This window comes from Melanotaenia boesemani, chromosome 8, assembly GCF_017639745.1.
Source record: "Melanotaenia boesemani isolate fMelBoe1 chromosome 8, fMelBoe1.pri, whole genome shotgun sequence".
NCBI classification, from domain to species: domain Eukaryota; kingdom Metazoa; phylum Chordata; class Actinopteri; order Atheriniformes; family Melanotaeniidae; genus Melanotaenia; species Melanotaenia boesemani.
The window spans coordinates 3594897-3615449 of record NC_055689.1 but is presented as its reverse complement, the minus strand read 5'-3'; the positions used below and the strand labels follow the sequence as shown (position 1 = coordinate 3615449).

At 40.5% G+C, this 20553-nt stretch overlaps 1 protein-coding gene across 9 annotated transcripts in view; it reads left to right on the top strand.

Moving 5' to 3' along the window:
- The first annotated feature begins 3913 nt into the window (after positions 1 to 3913).
- The window catches only part of depdc5 (DEP domain containing 5, GATOR1 subcomplex subunit), a 57178-nt gene continuing 40538 nt past the window's right edge, over positions 3914 to 20553 (top strand). For 5 of the 9 annotated variants that reach the window (XM_041991318.1, XM_041991321.1, XM_041991320.1 and 2 more), the window contains exons 1-26: positions 3917 to 4141; positions 4392 to 4459; positions 4567 to 4654; positions 4752 to 4798; positions 4972 to 5057; positions 5131 to 5214; positions 5290 to 5339; positions 10796 to 10865; positions 12476 to 12554; positions 12637 to 12698; positions 12784 to 12853; positions 12936 to 13008; positions 13085 to 13188; positions 13283 to 13357; positions 14043 to 14177; positions 14258 to 14319; positions 14400 to 14473; positions 15574 to 15643; positions 15726 to 15762; positions 15838 to 15958; positions 16069 to 16292; positions 16374 to 16574; positions 17320 to 17455; positions 17554 to 17645; positions 18985 to 19044; positions 19917 to 20100. In XM_041991318.1, the coding sequence (XP_041847252.1) occupies positions 4402 to 4459; positions 4567 to 4654; positions 4752 to 4798; positions 4972 to 5057; positions 5131 to 5214; positions 5290 to 5339; positions 10796 to 10865; positions 12476 to 12554; positions 12637 to 12698; positions 12784 to 12853; positions 12936 to 13008; positions 13085 to 13188; positions 13283 to 13357; positions 14043 to 14177; positions 14258 to 14319; positions 14400 to 14473; positions 15574 to 15643; positions 15726 to 15762; positions 15838 to 15958; positions 16069 to 16292; positions 16374 to 16574; positions 17320 to 17455; positions 17554 to 17645; positions 18985 to 19044; positions 19917 to 20100 (2342 nt within the window). In that variant the 5' untranslated portion in view covers positions 3917 to 4141; positions 4392 to 4401. Of the gene's footprint in view, positions 4142 to 4391; positions 4460 to 4566; positions 4655 to 4751; positions 4799 to 4971; positions 5058 to 5130; positions 5215 to 5289; positions 5340 to 10795; positions 10866 to 12475; positions 12555 to 12636; positions 12699 to 12783; positions 12854 to 12935; positions 13009 to 13084; positions 13189 to 13282; positions 13358 to 14042; positions 14178 to 14257; positions 14320 to 14399; positions 14474 to 15573; positions 15644 to 15725; positions 15763 to 15837; positions 15959 to 16068; positions 16293 to 16373; positions 16575 to 17319; positions 17456 to 17553; positions 17646 to 18984; positions 19045 to 19172; positions 20101 to 20553 lie in introns of those variants that run through there. The other 4 variants (XM_041991326.1, XM_041991325.1, XM_041991323.1 and 1 more) reach the window with 4 other exon arrangements.

The window sequence follows — 20553 nt, the reverse complement described above, 5'->3', positions numbered from 1 at the left end:
AAAAAAGAAAGTTATTTTTATGCTTTCTTTTAAAAATGATCACTATTGGTTTATTACGGATATTCTCGATTGTTCTATTTTTAACTGTTACCGCCAGATAACAAGGAACATTTTCTCTTGATAACGAGACAACGGGATGGTTAAGATGGCGGTTACAAAGTTAGTTGTGTCTGTGTTACAGCTGATTTCAGGGATCAAAATAGACCATGTGACAGCTGGGGGGAGGGGCTACAGTCATGAAGTAGATGTGTGATTTTCTGAATGATGATGGTAAAACCTAACTATCAAACATGTTACAATTTCTGCTGTTGTCAGACTTGATAGAAATAAAATCAGATGTATTGATCAGGGATCTGACTTGACTGTGGTTCCTGGGGCATCCCAGAACAAAACAGCTCGTACTGGGACGCCCCTTGAACCCACATGTTAAGGTGGTGGGAGAGACGAGGATGAAGGCTAAGCTCTCATCCATGTTGAAGGACCTGCATTAGGCAGGTTGGGGGGTGTCCATTTAGAGCTCTTGACATAAATAAAAGACAAATGTTAAAAGTATGAATTGTTCTACATGTTTGTGATAAATATATTATTACCAAATAACTCCAAATATGTTGTAATAATTAATAAATGCAAAATGTTTTTCTGATGTAAGAAGTGCAGTGACATATGAGGGTTTGCTTTAAACAGAATGACTTTTCTATTGGTTTATTTGGAAATAAATCAAGTTTGTATTTGTTTTTTAACAGTAAAGTAGAAATCACCCATGAAACTTGAAGGTCCCATGTAAGCCAGCTAGTCAACAGGGTTAGGGTTAACTTCCCAGGCATCACCACCAAGATGAAAAAGGTTTTTTTTTTAAAAAAGAAAGTTTCTTCAGCTTTTGGCTTTATAGATACTGGATCTAAAATTCCTGAACATTTTCTTCCCCCAAGCTGTCGAAGCCATCAGCCCAAAACACCCCTTCTAGCAGGATCCATTATTCATTATTAAGCTGTGGAGAAAATGAAACCTCACTGGGAAAAGTTTTGTATTCCTCTCAGGTACAAAGCCCACCAAAGACAGTCAGGAAGGAGAGTCACTCACACTTTCTCCGTTTTGCTGTCTCGTAGTGCCGAACGACCAAGAGTATGTGACGTCATTACCAGGTACCCCCCCCCCCCCCCCTCCTGTTGCTGGTGTCATAGATTTGTGGATCTTTGAAGGGAGCCGGATCTTGAGGAGCCGTTCCTTTCAAAGAGCCACAATATCTTACAAAATTTCACAATATATAAGAATAACAAACAATCAAAATATGTAACTATATGAAATCTACTATACAAGATTAAAAAATTATAGGAAAAACATAGATAAAAAAGGATAAACCTGAGCAGTCAGTGTAAATTCTAGTAAATGTTTTAGATAGAACTCACAGTATTTGTTTCCAAACAATACTCTCTGTCCATAGATGCTTCACATGACTGGAGCGTGTTGGACATCAGACTTCTATGATGTCAGAAATATTATTTATTTTATTTTCATTTTACTCAGCTGTACTACTTCTTATTTACTTATTTATTCTTTTCTTTTTTTATTAATTCAGTCATTTTTAGCTGGAAGGGACATGTCCCCCGTGTACCCGCATCTCTGTCCTCTGTCCCCCGCACTTTTTACAGCCATTACAACCGCTTAATTAAATTTTGTAGAAACACATTTTAAAGCTAAGGCGGCAAACAAACACCGTGTGTGAACAGAGACGGGCTGTCTTTGGTGTGATTCACTTCTTCAGACAAGTTCAGCAAACCAGTCAAGAGGCATAAAACTTTAGAAAGTTCCTTCCAAACAAACGGTGAAAGATGAGTAATGCTGTTGGATGAAGATACTGTTTAGCTAAAACAGAGACGTTCTATATTGTATATTATATATTATATTATGAGGACTTTAAAAGATGACGGATATGTCATGGCCCACGTCTCCCCACCTCTCCTTCTTCCGGATGCCCTTATTTGGGAACACTATGTGACAACGCTATTAGGACAGCACAGCTGACGGACATCAAGCTCATCATTCATCCCACATATAAACCCCTGACGAACCTCCAGTCATCGCTGGATTATACTACAATCTGTGAACCTGAACCGGACTTCACCTGTGTCTCTGAGGATTCCTGTCTGCCCGCTCCAGCCCGTCATTCCAGCGTTCCTGTTTCTTCCCACCAACCAATCACAATAAACCTTTGTTACCTCTTCCTAAGAGTTCCCGTTTCCTTGGATCCGCACACCACCCCATGACAGGATAGATGTCAGTTTAGTTAGCTAAGCTAGCTAGTTAAGGTAGAGGTGGTAGTATCTACTCCCTGACATTTACTTTAATAACTTTTTGGATAAATTGTACTCTTGAGAGTTGTTTTGTTGTAAAACAATCTTTACTTTTACTTAAGTAATATTATTCTAAAGTAACAACAGGCTGCTCTTACTCAAGTAACGTTACTGTTTTGGCTACTCTAAGATTACTCACTTCTAGGTAGAAAATAAGAATATAAATGTATTTGTGTTCCTTTTACTGTTATATTTATAAAGATTTAATTTATTTAGTGGTAACTAAAGTTTAAAGTACATGAATTTGCTGATTACTGATTATTATTTTAAAAGAATGATTACATTAGTGTTATTTGATGAATAAATCAGACGTTAGGCTACACAATACTTCAGTTTTTTCACTAAATTTACTACATTTTCACTACATTTTTACTCTTACTCAAGTAATTAATTGGATGAGTTCTCTTTACTTCTATGCAAATAATATTGCTCTAAAGAAACAATACCCTTACTTGAATTTTTGGCTAATCTACCACTTAGGAATAAACCCAACCCTCAATCTGCACAGAACTTGTGCTCGCTCTTGTTTTGAACATATTTTTAAATAATAAATAAATAACTGTTATTCATTTATTTGCAGACATTATTTGACTATTGTTTTAGTCAGCAGGCACTGGTCATACCATTTTTTTAACTGATTAATTTTGCACATCTGTACTGTCATCGTTGATGATAAAATAAATGATAAAATAGCATCATCTTAATGCTGATATATTTATTGTTGTGTCACTTTCACTTGTTGCTTCATGCCATTAAATTATGTGGCTTATTACCCTGTTACCTTGTCACTTTCATTTCATTTTGGTGCTGATTTTTTTAAACAGGAAAAGTGTTTTACAGAACTTTTTGTTTTCAGTGTTTTCATTTGGCACTTAATAACCTGGCTACTCACCCTGTAGATGCCCCAGGGTCATTCTATGTAAACTCAACCAGAGTTTGGCAGCTTTAGATTTTAAATTTTGACTTTAAAGTGATATACTATCAAAATCTAAAGAACTAAAGTTGGTTCCCTGGTGCTGTGCTGTTTGTGGTTATGTGGTTCTTTAGCTGCTAAGGATAGATGCAACTGAATGTGAGAGGATGATAAATCACTCAATAGACCTCTAAACAATTTGTCTCCTCACTTCTAAAATGATGGCTACGCCCCTGATGATAATAATAATAATAATAATAAGCATTTTATTTGAAAATATCGGTAGTATTACTTTACTTTGCATGTCACCACCGTTTCTTGTGTAAATCCTTTGTCACCACACGTTACCATGTTTTTACGAAGCCTGCGCGTGTTAACAGGCAAAAAAAAAACAAAAAAAAACGAACGAACAAACAAACAAAATCCACTGAAAATTGTCAGATCTTGTTTGTACAGCACTATATCTGAACAATAACAAATTAAACATACATTTGACTTATCTGGCAGAATTAGAAAATAATTACTTCCAAAGTGATGTAAAGCTTGTTTGAGAAGCGAAGATGTAGATCAGCGGAGTGATTCCTCTTGCGTTGATAAACACTCTTGAGAAGCAGACGACCAATCACATTGCACGTTTCCATGTTTTGGCGGAAGTGGAAGTGTGCTAATCACTTAGCACATCTCCTAACATGGCTACAACGTAACAGTGGTTCCAACTAGTTTTAATTACATTGACGTGTATATGTTGCGGTTACCTCTATATAAAACAGTTACTTAGTTACCTCTAAGTTTTCTGGGATAAGCCACGTGCCAGGATAGCAAATGCCAACGTCTTAGGGAAGGTTGATCTTCTAGGAGTTTGCTGCGGAGCGTTTAGGTACGTCTGAATGTAGCGGGATGTGGCGTTTTACTTATTCAAACCTGAACGATTTATTGAGTGACAAATAATTTGGTGAATTTTACAATCTTATTATTATATAAACAGATGACTGCTAGAACATATGTAACAGTTTAGAAGTGTCATGATAATATAAGTAGGAGAACAAAATACTCAACATGGCTCGTATTCTAATTTACTTACACTTTTAGGAGCCAAATATTATCTAATTAAATTATTTCTTCCTCAGTTGGCTCAACATGAAGACAAATAAGTCATACAAGCTTGTGCTGCACAAGAAAGGATTTGGTGGAAGTGGTAAGAAAAAGAAATGCAGTAGCACGAATAGTTTATTTGTGTTTTGTTGTCGTGAAAGGTTGAATTTCTGTGGAGTTGGGTTTTAAATGAACCACTTCTTTGAACAGATGACGAGCTGGTTGTCAACTCAAAGATTTTTCCTCAAGTCAGTTTGGGGGATATAATTGAGATTGCACACCCTACAGACGAATACAGGTGAGTCTACGCGAAGGGAACGGTGTTAACTTGTATGCTTTCATTTATATAGTAATCAACTACTGAGCATATAAAATGTTTCTTTTGAAATTCCCAGCCCTCTTCTGCTGCAGGTTAAGAGCCTAAAAGAGGATCTTCAGAAAGGTAAATGATTTTCAGTTGGATCCATCAGATTAAATGTGGATGTTGTAGTCATTCCCACATGGAGATGCTGGTTGTTGTGGCAACAAAAGGAAGAAATAGGAGCGTACACAACTCAAACAGTTGATTTGTGAGGATTTTTTCACAATCCTGATGGACATTTTGTTCTTATACAGAGACAATCAGTGTGGACCAGACTGTAGCGCAGGCCTTCAAGCTGCGTGCATACCAGGATGTCATTGTTAACATCGTTGACCCAAAGGTACGTCCACTCCTGCAGTGCTGCCGTTTGCTACTACAAGATAACAGTTCAAAGTTTTATTTTTCCTTCCAAGGATGTGACACTGGACCTGGTGGAGCTGACATTTAAGGACCAGTACATTGGTAGAGGAGACATGTGGAGGCTGAAGAAGAGTCTGGTGGGCCATGTGAAGGTTTCCTGATTCTAGAACTGAGTGTAACATAGTATTAGATTTTTGTCTTTTGTATTTCAGGTGAGCACATGTGCATATGTGACCCAGAAGGTGGAGTTTGCAGGAATCAGGTACATTTTTGCTCAAAGGCACTTCAGTTGTTTGCTGCAAACAGTGAATTCGGTGAAAGTCTGGAAATCCTTGCTCAGATACAAACAACAAAATAATTTTTTCATTTAGAATAAAAATTTGAAAATACTTTCCCAACAATAATCAAGCATAGACTTCCGCTTGCTGTTTCCTTACTGTGGCTTTTAACAGGAAAATGTCTAGGTGAAGTCTAGAAAGAAAGTTTTATAGATCACAGATGGATTGGAAGGTAAACCAGAACACACATTTCATACAAAAGACCAGGGGGGTATTCCATGAAAGCCGATCAAGAAAGAAAGACTCACCTGAAAAAGTCAGTTTTAAACTAGCTGCATCTCCTAATTCAGCCTCAAGTTGTTCCACGTACGCAGCTCAGCCTCATTTCATCCAGACAGACTCGAGTCAGACATTCCAGATGCTGCACTAAATGAATGGATGAAGGAAAAGTTAATGGAAAGGCCGGGTTGGCAACAAACGGACCAGGGCTGCAATTAAAATGTTTTAAATACGAAGAAACAATTTAACGTTTAGGATTTAAAAAAGTATATAGTATTTTTTTTGTTTTTTTTCTTTGATCCTCCATAAAGGTCTTAATGGAGGATCATGTAAAATGTTCTACATAAATTACCAGATTTAAAAGTGACCATGTGACTATATTTTACATCTAGAATGTCAGAATTAGTCTTACTACATACAACAGCACATTTTAGGTTGTTAATTAGCATTACTGAGTTGGATTTAAGTGAACCCCACTGACTGATATACATCCTTTCAGGAAATGGAATTAAATTAAAGATACTAATACTTTTTATTCCAGAATAGTATCTTTACTGTCATATGTGAACAGAAGTCATCTGAGTGGACAATGACAAATGTGTATCTAAGTGAAAGTAAATATAAATATCTTTCACATTGGTGAGTAGCTTGTAAAGTCAGTTTGATCAACATAATGGTTTTTGTGATTTTTAAGAAGGCCCTACCGATATGTATTCTTTAAGGCCGATTCCGATATTTGGTAGAAAAAATTTCTGATTATCAATTAATCGGCCGATTTTAAAAATATATATAATGAGTAAATTAACTTAATTTTTGATTAATTAATGCTAACATCACCACTTTAAAACAGAAGAATTTCCAAAAACATACAATAAAGCATTAAATAACTGGAAAATTAAAATATATAACCTTAAATAAAAGTCAATCTATAAATGAACTGTATAAATGAATGATGAATTAATTAAATAAGTCTTATTTTGTTCTTCTTGCTGATGTAAATTAGAAGTAGGTTAAAGTACAGGTAGAAAAATATATATAAGGTGTTTGCCTTATATAACCAACATGAGTGAAGTTAAACATTATTAATGCAGCCTTCTGATGCCCTTTAATGTTAAATTACATTTTCTTACTCCAATATTTTCATGAAATATGATATATACCATAATATACACAAACCAAAATAAAAACCAGATATGCTTTTATTAAATGTCAGAAAGATGTCACCTTTGATAGCGTTGTATTTTACATATAATGGTCACCGTTGTCTGGCACAACTGTAACACAGAGTCGCTGTTACAGCCGCTCTCGTTAGTATTTTCTGACAAAGTAAAACAAAGGGAGACATGACATCATGACGGTGGTGAAGACAGACTGTAATATTAATAAAGTTTTTGGTGCTGAATGTGAATAAAGCTCCTCCCCTCTGCATTCACATCTCTCCTAAAATACGCCTCAACCTGCAGCTGACGGAGTGATGAATGATCGTTCTGTACTCTCAGATATTTTGTACACTTACGTTATTTCTGCAGTTACTGGCTACTTAGCTAATGCTATGCTAGGTTGGGATAACAGTGATGTTAGTGCTAACATAGACGGGTGTTATGACTAGCTGTTTTTTAAAAATAACAACCACACGATATGTGTTAACTGCCGACATCAGCTGGTACTTTGCATGCTCCTGATGTGCTAAAAGTCACCGTTGCAATGCTCTAACATTTTACATGCACATACAGTTCCGGTGTTTCACACTTCAAAGAGTTCTGCTTACAGCAGTTAGCCAAAACATTACAACGGGGAGCGCCTTAAGCTAATTTAGCACAACTTTAGCAATGCAGCGTAAATAAAAAGCTGACCGACGAATGAGCGATGAATGTGGGATTGGATGGAGTCAGAGCTCCATCTAGTGGACAAACGCCGCAAGGACATCATTCTGCAGGCCGACACTTAACAGCGTTTACTGTTTATTAGAAAGTAAGAATAAATTGGCATATAATCGGCAAAACTACGTCCGATATTGGCCATTTGGAAAAAGGCTAATATCGGCCGATTTAATCAGCCTGCCGAGTAATCGGTAGGGCCCTAATTTTAAATGTAGCTACAAACAAAAAGAGTTAGGCCAGCGCTACTAGGGGAGCTTCCTTGCAGGGCCGGTTCTGGGACAAAAATTCAGGCCGGGAGTCCTACACTTACCGAGGCTACCCTAATTCATGCACTGCACTCATATGCTCACATGCAAGTGCACACTGCACACAGACTACATCTCCAAAGTTTAATATTCTATACATTCTCACACAACTGTCAGCCACCAGTCCAGAGCTCAATCCATTAGTCTCAGCAGGACTCCGTTATTTATCTCATGATCTCATGTTAACCTGAAACAACACGATTCAGTCATTTTGTCAGAAAATAATTTAGATGCAAGTTTACCACAAATATAATATGTTAACATCAATATTCACTGCAACAGTAAAAACAAGAAGTGCTTCACGTCATGTGATTCCACTAACATTAGAAAATGAAAAAGTCGACTCAACTTAGGCAGATAAGACACTGTCCAACTTTCAGAGGGGTTCCCAAACCTTTTCATGCAGCGGCCCACCTGTGGAGGTATGTTTGGTCCAGCAGGTCCCTCCACATATTTCATGCAGTAAAATAAGCCAACAAGCATAAAATGCTGCAACCACATCATTAACAAGCAGATAAACACACCGACAGTGATGAAGGCACAACGTTTCCTCATCAGTTTTAACCTGGACTAAAGAAATGTTCCTCATTGGCCCATTTTACAGCTGGTTCTGAACTGGACCTGGACAAATGTGGACATAGTCTATGTGTACAGACTAGTTTACCTGAGCAGCCTCAGTAATAAAATATTCATCTGTTACTTTAACGCAACACATGAAATTTACTCACACTTTATCTCTCATAGGAAATCCCACATAATATCTATGTCCAAGGCTGGAATAACCAGTAGCTTCTATGTTTGGGCTGATAGGACATCGTCGTACTGCAGTAGTACCAGGGTCAGTATTACAGCTGTAGTACCAGGGTCAGTATTACAGCAGTAGTACCAGGGTCATTAATACAGCTGTAGTACCAGGGTCAGTATTACAGCTGTAGTACCAGGGTCAGTATTACAGCTGTAACACCAGGGTCATTATTACAGCTGTAGTACCAGGGTCATTATTACAGCAGTAACACCAGGGTCATTATTACAGCAGTAGTACCAGGGTCATTATTACAGCAGTAGTACCAGGGTAATTATTACAGCTGTAGTACCAGGGTCATTATTACAGCTGTAGTACCAGGGTCATTATTACAGCAGTAACACCAGGGTCATTATTACAGCAGTAGTACCAGGGTCATTATTACAGCAGTAACACCAGGGTCATTATTACAGCAGTAGTACCAGGGTCATTATTACAGCAGTAGTACCAGGGTAATTATTACAGCTGTAGTACCAGGGTCATTATTACAGCTGTAGTACCAGGGTCATTATTACAGCAGTAACACCAGGGTCATTATTACAGCAGTAGTACCAGGCTCTTTATTACAGCAGTAGTACCAGGGTAATTATTACACCTTTAGTACCAGGGTCATTATTACAGCTGTAGTACCAGGGTCATTATTACAGCAGTAGTACCAGGCTCTTTATTACAGCAGTAGTACCAGGGTAATTATTACAGCTGTAGTACCAGGGTCATTATTACAGCTGTAGTACCAGGGTCATTATTACAGCTGTAGTACCAGGGTCAGTATTACAGCAGTAGAACCAGGGTCAGTATTACAGCAGTAGTACCAGGGTCATTATTACAGCAGTAGTACCAGGGTCATTATTACAGCTATAGTACCAGGGTCATTATTACAGCTGTAGTACCAGGGTCAGTATTACAGCAGTAACACCAGGGTCATTATTACAGCTGTAGTACCAGGGTCATTATTACAGCTGTAGTACCAGGGTCATTATTACAGCTGTAGTACCAGGGTCATTATTACAGCAGTAGAACCAGGGTCAGTATTACAGCAGTAGTACCAGGGTCATTATTACAGCTGTAGTACCAGGGTCATTATTACAGCTGTAGTACCAGGGTCATTATTACAGCAGTAGAACCAGGGTCAGTATTACAGCAGTAGTACCAGGGTCATTATTACAGCTGTAGTACCAGGGTCATTATTACAGCAGTAGTACCAGGGTCAGTATTACAGCAGTAACACCAGGGTCATTATTACAGCTGTAGTACCAGGGTCATTATTACAGCTGTAGTACCAGGGTCATTATTACAGCTGTAGTACCAGGGTCATTATTACAGCAGTAGAACCAGGGTCATTATTACAGCTGTAGTACCAGGGTCATTATTACAGCAGTAGTACCAGGGTCAGTATTACAGCAGTAACACCAGGGTCATTATTACAGCTGTAGTACCAGGGTCATTATTACAGCAGTAGTACCAGGGTCAGTATTACAGCAGTAGTACCAGGGTCATTGTTACAGCAGTAGTACCAGGGTCATTATTACAGCAGTAGTACCAGGATCATTATCACAGCAGTTCCAAGTACTAATGCTGTAGTAATGTGCTGTTGTAATGACTGTAAAAGTAACACCGGACTCTATTCTTTACCTGCTGATCCTCATCTGGCTACAGACAGCAGCTCAAATCATAGCAGCAGCAACTTCCAGCTGCTACAACCTGCTGCGAGTCTCCACAGCTTTTCAGAGCTGCTGGAGCTGCTGACAGGCAGCTAACAGCGCTAACGGCTTCAGGACCACCTGGTTCAAGTGTAGCTGAGGAGATTAAGGAGGGGAAAGTCTTCTATTTCAGAGATGCTCTGTGGCGTAGCTGCTTTGTGAATCTCGCTGTCCATCTTGCCAGTGAGCTGAGCTGCCGTCTGTCAATCATTTCTGCCTGTGTATCCCGCCCCACCCACTCTCTACCCCCTGATCACCCCAAAACCTTGCAGTTTCAGGTATTTTTCAAATTTGGCAGTGGGTGGAGTTACACAGAAAGTAGGTTGTGGAGTTACACTTTAACGATGGAGCCAAAGACACAAACTGTGTCGCTAAACTTTATGTAGATGGATCTCTTTTTCAGGGTGAAGTGCTGATAATAAGCGAGCTGACTTGAATGTTTCTCCCATGTTTATTATGTTTTTGTTACTTCAGAGCTCAGGCTAGTGAACTGTGGGTGAAGGGAGAGAAAGTGACCTGTGGCTACATCAGTGAAAATACCAGGGTAAGTGTTTACTAAAAAATGGTTTATTAATAACGTTGTTTTACTATCCAGTCATCCTTCAGCATCTGTTGTGGTGGCTTCAGTTAGACAAAAATCACGTTTCTACTTTTAATGCAGTTTCATTGTCACGAAGTAGAAATTTTAACTCAATGCTGAAGTTGTGTTTTGAGTTTAGAAACTTTTAAAGCTAGAAAACCTTCCAAGCCATGTCATGTGTTTGATAACGATCAGGGGCCTCATTTATAAAGCTGGCATAGGTACATAAATCGGCATATGCCAAATATAGTCAACTTTTGGGATTTATAAAAACCAAACTTGAGAATGTTCCAACCTCCACGCAAACTCTGACCATGGCGTACGTACAGAAACTGGGAAAACGGGAAACTGCAACACCAAAGGTCCAGAATAAAATCAAGGAGATGATGAGGTGGAGAGTCAGCTGCCAACATTTACCAGTCAGTAAACGAGGATGTGAAAAGTAAGCTTTGGTCATTTATTCTGAGATCCAGCAGAGTGGGACAGACTGCAGGTCTAGAAGTGATGCAATGCTTATGAAACTCACAAGAGGTGGATTTCCTTTATATTTTCTTTATTCTTACTCAATCCTTTTGTAAGTGTTACAATTTCCATCAAGACGGTCTCCATTTTCCACAACTCCTTCTCCACCTGGTTAATAGTGGTGATGGTTCCCTCTGCACCTGCAGGACTTCCTCTGAGGACACTTGCTGGGTGGAGTCTCTGGCCTCACCCTCTCCAACCACAGCTGCAGCCCCACCCACCCAGCTGGAACACCAGGAACTAGAAAGAAATATTACACTAAAATACTAAATACACTAAATAAACTGCTTCCTATCTCAGATGTATCTGTACATATTTATTTTATACATTAAAACAAAAGACTACATTACCAACATCATTACTGTCATTTAGCAGCTTTTCTCCAAAACCATTTACTGTGGGCTGCAACGTCTTGCCCATAGACTGTATATAAAAGATGGACAAAGCCTCCATGACCAACTGGATGGTGTTACTGTTTACCCCTGGGGGATTCGAACTTCGGTCTCCCGCATGACAGACGGATGTTCTACCGACTAAGATATCCAGCCGTGCGGCCTGATGCCTCTGGCGTGTTTTCCCTTCTGACACTGTGATGACAGCATCTCCACCTGCTGCCACTATTCTGTCTTCCTGACACCAGTAATGCCCACACCATGCCCACCAATTAAACATTTTTAATGTTTTCCAACATGGTACATCAGGATCTTCTTCTCACACCCCGAATAATTCCACTTCTTCCCTCTTTTTCCCTCCCGAGCCGTCATGGAAATGATGTAATGAGTATTTATTATAGGCGTTCACCTTTTATAGCCACCATGTGGGCGCGGGAAGGCGTTCCGTCACGTGCATCTGAGTTGATTCTGATTTATAAACGGAAACGGGCGTGGGATGTGCGTGCGCACACTTTTATGAATCTGAAAGTAGAAGTGCGCCGCATTTCCTTTTTGTGCTGCAGACGCCACCTGTAGTTTGCTTTGCTTCGCACAGGTTGATAAATGAGGCCCCGGGTCACTGTAGCATGTGTTTGAGCTGAAGTCAGTCTTGTTCCATAGGTGGTGTTCAGATCCACATCTGCGATGGTCTACATCTTCATCCAGATGAGCTGTGAGATGTGGGACTTTGATATTTATGGTTAGTTGTGAATAAGCTTGTTTCTGACACAGTTTGTCACTCTGTGCCTTTCAGTACATTTTCTCATACATTTTGTTCTCAGGTGATCTCTACTTTGAGAAGGCTGTGAACGGCTTCCTGTCTGATCTTTTTGCCAAGTGGAAGGTTTGTACTTTGTCTTTTATTGCAGCTGCTCTAACTTTGACCCCTTTTTTTCTGAAATAAATGAGCAATTTTAATGTTACAACAGGAGAAGAACTGCAGTCACGAGGTCACGGTTGTACTTTTCTCTCGTACGTTGTACAACGCTAAAACCATCGGTGAGTTTATAAAGGGACTTATGACAAATATTAATACTCCTGTAGTGTTAATAGAAAATACCTAAGTTTCAAATTTCTTCAGATGAATTTCCAGAGATCATGAGAGGGTCCATCAGACAAGATCACGAGGGCCGTTTCTATGAAGACTTCTACAGGTAAAAGCTTATTTACATAAAGACAGACTGGTAGATGGAGGCGTTTGAAAGCAAGCACCGACTCTTATGTGATCAGGGTCGTGGCTCAGAATGAAAGACGGGACGAGTGGACATCATTACTGGTTACCATCAAGAAGCTCTTCATTCAGTACCCTGTCCTGGTACGACTCAGGGAAGCAGGTAATGAAGAAATCCAGAGCTTCTCTCACTGAGGAACCTTGGGGATCAGTTTATGTTTGTAATCAAAAGCTTGTGTTCATTTCCATGGTGACAGATGGTTTTCCTGTGGCTTATAACTCTACTGCTGCACAAGGAAACTACCTGGAGGCCATTAACCTTTCCTTCAATGGTAAGCAATGTAAAACTATTTAAACTGTTCTCAGCTGACAAAAAAAAAAAGATTAACATACCATCTTAAGGAAGGGCAGATTTATTTATACATCACATTTTATATGCAAAACAATTTAAAGTGCTTTACATAAAATATTATATCAGCATAAATAAAATATCAGAAATATGAAAATTTAAATAAATCAAGGCAAAATAAAGCTAGAATTAAAAGAAATGCAAGATATCAAAGTTCCAGTCTGAGAAATTAACAGTTGTTCTGATAAAAAGCAGCAAATATTTAAGTTTTAAACATTAATTTAAAGCAGCTGAATTTCAGCAGATCTGTAGGTTCTGTTCCATAAACCGAATGTGGCCCTGATGACCTGAGGGATCTGGTTCATAGCGAACCAGAAGATCCTGAATGGACTTTTCTTTGTAAACAGCAGGATTTAGAAGACCACTGTAAAGATCTGTGGACTTTAGTTCTGTGATCCACTTTCCTGGTCTTAGTGAGTACTGGAGCAGCAGCTTGGAGTTCCTCAAGGTTCTGGATGCTGTGGGGCTGTCTTGGTTGACACACCTCTGAAACATGGTGTGGAAATTGAAGACAATGCCTAAAGGGGGGCCGGAGGGTCTGCTCTAACTACAGGGGAAGTTTTATAGTGTAAAAGATAAAAAGCTAATTACCACCACGTCTGCCTCAGTGTTTGACAAACATTACATCAACCGAAACTTTGACCGCACCGGCCAGATGTCAGTGGTCATCACACCTGGAGTTGCAGTGTTTGAAGTCGACCGTCTGCTCATGATCCTCACTAAACAGCGAATGATTGACAATGGTGAGTGTGTAGATACAGACATTATCTTGTTATCAGACATGATGATGATGATGATGATGACACATATTTGTTCCATTTAGGTATTGGCGTAGACTTGGTTTGTATGGGAGAGCAGCCACTGCACGCCGTACCTTTATTCAAGGTAACACAGAATGTCAGGTTAGGTTGGTGCATCTGGTCATACACTCATATTAATTATGGTCTCTGTTATGTAATCTTTAGCTGCATAACAAGACAACACCTGGAGACTCGCGTGTGGGAGATGACTACAACCTTCCTCACTGGATCAACCACAGGCAGGAGAACATGAAATTTAACTAAGTCTCTTCCAGTAAATGACAATGGCTCATTTTCTGCAGGATGGTGCATCATGAAAAACGTCACCAGTCCACTGAGATTCCTGTCCTCTCCATCAGGACTGCCTTCTAGTACCGAGTCGTCCTCTCCATCAGGACCGCCTTCTAGTACCGGGTCGTCCTCTCCATCATGACCGCCTTCTAGTACCGGGTCGTCCTCTCCATCAGGTCCGCCTTCTAGTACCGAGTCGTCCTCTCCATCAGGACCGCCTTCTAGTACCGAGTCGTCCTCTCCATCAGGACCGCCTTCTAGTACCGGGTCGTCCTCTCCATCATGACCGCCTTCTAGTACCGGGTCGTCCTCTCCATCATGACCGCCTTCTAGTACCGGGTCGTCCTCTCCATCAGGTCCGCCTTCTAGTACCGGGTCGTCCTCTCCATCAGGTCCGCCTTCTAGTACCGAGTCGTCCTCTCCATCAGGACCGCCTTCTAGTACCGGGTCGTCCTCTCCATCATGACCGCCTTCTAGTACCGGGTCGTCCTCTCCATCATGACCGCCTTCTAGTACCGGGTCATCTTCTCCATCGGGACCGCCTTCTAGTACCGGGTCATCTTCTCCATCAGGACCGCCTTTTAGTACCGGGTCGTCCTCTCCATCGGGACCGCCTTCTAGTACCGGGTCGTCCTCTTCATCATGTCTACGTGACTACATGCTGCCATCTGATTGGCTGGTTAGATATTAGTGTAAATGGGAAGTGAAACAGGTGGAGCTGAGTGTACTTCTAATTCTTCAATGTCAGCTTTGGAACGTTGTAACTTGTTTAACTGCTCTCACTCCACTTATATAATTTTTTTAATTTTCTTATATTTTTAAAAATAATTCCATCAAAAACATTAACTGTAGACTGAGATTCCTTCTCAGGTTAACGAAGGAAAGGTAGCAACAGAACGTCCTACAACAGCAGGAAAAGACTCCTCCACGTCCAAGCCAACAACAATCTGAATCATTAGAAAACCTATTTTAACCCTGATTTGAATCATTCTGATTTTTACTTATGTGAACATGGAAGTGATTCATTTATCTTTTTGCATACCTGCAGCTTCTACACCTCCAAAAGTCAGAACTCTTGTAGCTCCTTCACCCCACGAATCAAGCTGGCTGGTCATAAGGTACATTTGCTCTTGTTTTCACAGTTGTTGATCAACACAACGTGAAGTTTTTTGTGTTTTCATCTTGTGTTTTTGTCTTTAGCTTCATGCTGAAAAATTCAAGAACAGCCGAGACCACAGTATGTGTAGACCAATAAGTGCTTACATCTCTTTATATTAGCCTGAATCTGATGAGACTTTATGACCTCCTTTAGCTCTCTGTGTACCGAAGGACTCCGACAACAGTCTGCCCATACAGGTGGACTACGATGCTCATGATGCTCAGGTGTTTAGACTTCCAGGTCCTTCACGAGTTCAGAGGAGCACAACCCTCAGGTGTTTGCCCGCTCAAGCAGCTCTGTACTAAATTTGTATAAAAAAGGAAATATTCTCCTCCAAAGCTAGCGGACCTGTTGAATCAACAGCTGCGGTTTGTTGTTTGTCAGGATGGGTCGAGACAAAGAGACGAGTGGAAGGAAGAGCTGGGGCTCGGTGGACATCAGTACAGGCATGGGTGTGTCCCCGCCCGTTCGTTCAGGAGCTCCAGAAGAACAGCGGAGTCTGGCCTCTGATGATAGTCTCGGTCCCGTGTCCAACATGTTGCTGATACCACGTGTGGCTCCTGCTCAGTATGAAGTCAGCAGCTCTTTGGGATATACAAGCACCAGAGGTAACTGCTTCAGCTGCTGGGATGTGACATTCGTTGTCTTCATCCTCTTCCTAATTATTGTTTTCTTGTTCTGGTGATTAGAGTTGTTAGAGAAGATGATGGACTCTCAGAGGGACTTCAGTGCACCCGGCAGGTTCACAGTGGGAAGTGCCGAGTCCACACTGCACATTCGTCCAGGAGGTTACACTCCTCAGCGGGCCCTTATAAATCCCTTCACACCATCCAGGATGCCCATGAAGCTGACTTCCAACCGCCGGCGCTGGATGCACACGTTCCCTGTCGGTGAGGTGGCTCACAGTCGGATGAAAACCCACTTCATTACAAATCAGTCTGGAATTTATTAGCCCTTAAAACTCTGAGCTACATTTTTCTGTTTTTGTTTTGGCTTTTATGTAAAAATAGAAGTAGCTGAGCCTCCTAACCCCAGTCAGCATCAGACATGATGTTTCTCAGCTGTCAGATTGGGAGGTAAAATGATGTAAAATGATTGTATGAATAGATGTAGCAGCATAAAGACCGACCAGAAGAAGAAAGCAGAATTTATTACTAACAGAACTTTGTAGAAATAACACACAGACCAACAGTGACCAAACCTTTTCTCATCTCATCGTTCTCTCAAGTCTTGGCTTTCAGGAGAAAAAATATTGTTATTGAAACAAACACACAACAGAAACTATTTCCATGTTTCCACTTTTTCCTCATTTCCAGTTATTCCTGCTACTATTTACCTGCTATCCTCACTAAACCAACTCCAGCTCAGCTGCTTTGTGGCGCCACCGTGCATCAGAAACGTCTTCTTGGTTTCATTCCAGCCATAGAGGAGCATTATTTTTCTTCTTTTCACACACACATAGAACTTTCTGTCAAGGTGATGGCTTTAGATTTACCAATGAAAACAACAGTATTTCCTGCAGTCCAGTGCTTCAATAAAGTTATTTACAACCTTAGTAGCAACATTTTGTGTAGTTTTTTTAGTTCAGGCTGATGGTGAACCTGCTGAGGTAAAAGTGTGGGCCATTGTGTTCAGGTCCCTCTGGGGAGGCGATCCAGATTCACCACCAGACCAGACAGAACATGGCAGAGCTGCAGGGCAGCCAGCAGAGAGATCCTGCCCACACTTCAGCTGAGCTGCTGGAACTGGCTTATCACGAGGCCACGGGAAGGTTGGAGACACCCGCCGCATTTCCCCAGTAAAGCATGTCTGCTTGATGCACATTGAGGTTGTTAGACGGATGCTGTTTGTTCTCTCTCGGTATTTAAGGCGTACAACCTCGAGACTAGCAGGCGAGAACAGCCTTTATGTGTGTGGAGGGATGGAAGACTTCACTGGAACTCCAGGGAGCAACAACAGTGGTGATATGCACACTCAAACACAGAACGACAAACTTATCCCAGCTTGGTTTGCCTCTCTGTGAGTGATAAAACTGGCTGATTAGCTCCAGTGTTTAGTTAACAATTAGAAACCGAGGTCAATGGATGGATCATACTTGTTCTTATAATCAACAAATCCCCACCAACAGTTCAAGGGCCGACTACAAATAATGTCTATTTGCTGTGCTATGGAGCCCAGTTCTTGTCCCACATCCTTTAGAAACGTTCGAGTTTCTGCTGCTGCTGAAAATCTTCTTCTACTGAAATTTTTTACTGAGATGTGGTTTAAAGAAAACGCAAGTTAAATTTGTAAAACGTGGGTCCCCCAATTGTGACTTTAAGAACAGATGATGTAACAACATCTTCTGAGCTGTTTGTACTAAGACCTCTAATTTAGTTCTGCTTCACTTCATCAGAGTTTCTCTTCACAGAGACGATGTTCAAAAACTGCTCTATGATCTGATAGAAAAGCTACAGCTGCAACATTACCAGGAGACATTCAGAGTCTTTCTGAGGGTAGTTAGTTGTTTTGGTTTTTCTGGCAAGCCTGGAACTTTGTTTCATTTGTGCTGTGTGCCGTCTTTACCACTAACACATATCAGGGCTCTAGAGTGGTAAACACACACACACACACACACACACATATATATATATATATGTGTGTGTGTGTGTGTGTATATATATATATATATATGTATATATATGTATGTATATATATGTGTGTGTGTATATATATATATATATATATATATATATGTATGTGTATATATATGTATGTATGTATATATATATATATATATATATGTATATGTGTGTGTATATATATATATATATGTATATATATGTGTGTGTGTATATATATATATATATATATATATATGTATATGTGTGTGTATATATATATATATATATAGAGAGAGAGAGAGAGAGAGAGCGAGCATCAGTTGGGGTTATTAAATAACGTGTTGCAGCTGAAAGATCATCACCCTGCAGGAATTATCCAGTAGGAGGCTCCAACCTGTTAGCTTGGTTAAATCCAGGTGGACCTTTTTTTGGACCAAGCAGTGTGTATTGTGTATATACTATACCTAGTCAATAAAATAGTTTGGTTTTAAACAAAATGCATGAAATGTGTTCAGTCTCAGTTCCTTAAATGTGATTGGCTGTTTTACATATTTTTACACAGTAGCTTCATGTGCTCCAAACATTTTGAAATGTTATTGTGGTTTCTGGATAACTGGAAAAATGGAAAAAATGTCCACAGATGTAAAGCTGCTAACTGTGTGCTTTGTCTCTGTTGTATCTATGAAATCATGTGCAGGACCTCTCTCCAACCGCACCTCCTCATTTCAAGACCTTTCCACCAACGGTGCCGATCCAAGTGAGTCCTTGTCCTGAAAGAAGCAAAAATTATATAATCTTTTTTAAGGCGATGAAATTTTCATGTAGCCTGATGTCAAGGATCAGGAGAATAATCACCAAACTGATAAGGACAATAAACCTTCAAAGGCATCTTAACCTGTGGGGGCTTATTGAGCTTTGGCAAGCCGGTTTCTCCACTGGCCGTCTGTCTCCAGGGGGTTGAGGCTATAAACGACGCATACAGGTCATGTGTTTTGGGTTACCCTCATCTTCTCTTTCCTCTGTACCTTCACTTTCCTTGTCTAAGCCTTCTTCCTCCTCTTTCTGTTTCTCCAATTTTTTTGATGGAAACCAAATAATTTGACCTCCTGTAATACTTGAACACTGCGGCCTGTTTGTGTTTTTATATCCAGTTTCTGCATGGCTACCAGTCACCTCCATCATATCTACTGTCAGACAAAGCTCTCTCTTCTCTCAGAGGTTCTGATCCAGAATTTGCTCACCGTGTTTGTTTGCATGAAGTGATTCTTTGCTTCCGTCCACTGGGCCCCGTGCTTCCGACATGTTTCCTCTCTTTTTTGCGGGGTGATGCTAATCGCAGACTCGGCCACAATCTGCATGTCTGATCACCAGCTGTGGAAGATGCTGCCAGGAAAAGTAACACTTCTCTTGTTTTTTCCTCCCCTCTCTTCCACTTTCTTTGTTTCATGTTTGCATCTTCATCTTCACTCTTTCTTTCCTGTCTTCTTCCCTTCTCTTTCTCACCACCTTTTATGTCTTTTCACCCCCTCTGTACTTCCCACCCCCCCACACATGTACCTCTGTACTCTGGGTACATGCATTGTCTTTGTTGTGGGGATTTTTCGTTCGTTTGCGTGTTTGTGTGTGAAGCCCTGCTGCTGTCTGCACCCCCGACAGTGCCCAGCTTTTGCTGCACGGTGGGGGTAGACTGGAAGTCCCTGACCACACCTGCCTGCCTCCCCCTCACCACCGACTACTTTCCTGACCGCCAGACTCTGCAGAACGACTACACCGAAGGCTGCTACGACCTGCTGCCACACAGCGACCTGGAGAGGTAGATCTTGTCTGTTTTTTACTAGTTTATTACTGTCTGTCATGTTCGGTCCAGGGAGGGTTCGGAGATGATAATTTGTGTTATTATTACAGGGTTTGGTCCTGCCACCATCATTGTTCCAGTCATTAGAACTGGGCATCACATATCAAGCTCCATTAAAGATCCCAGTGTACTTCACTCTCAGACTGCAGGTTTACTTGCGGTTCTTAAAATGAAAGCAGGAGTCAGAAACTTAAGTCATTAGGTCCCTCTCCAGAGGCTTTTAGAACATTTTAATCTCAGCAGTAATTTAGTGGGCTGGATTTTAGCTCTTTTAAAGAATAGAACACACAGGATGAGAGTTAATGGGATTTTATCAAGGTGCTCCTCTACAGGCTCACCACAAGGGGGCATGATCTCACCTCTTCAAGTTATTTTAAAGGTACTTTTATCCTGAAGTAAAGAGCAAATCCT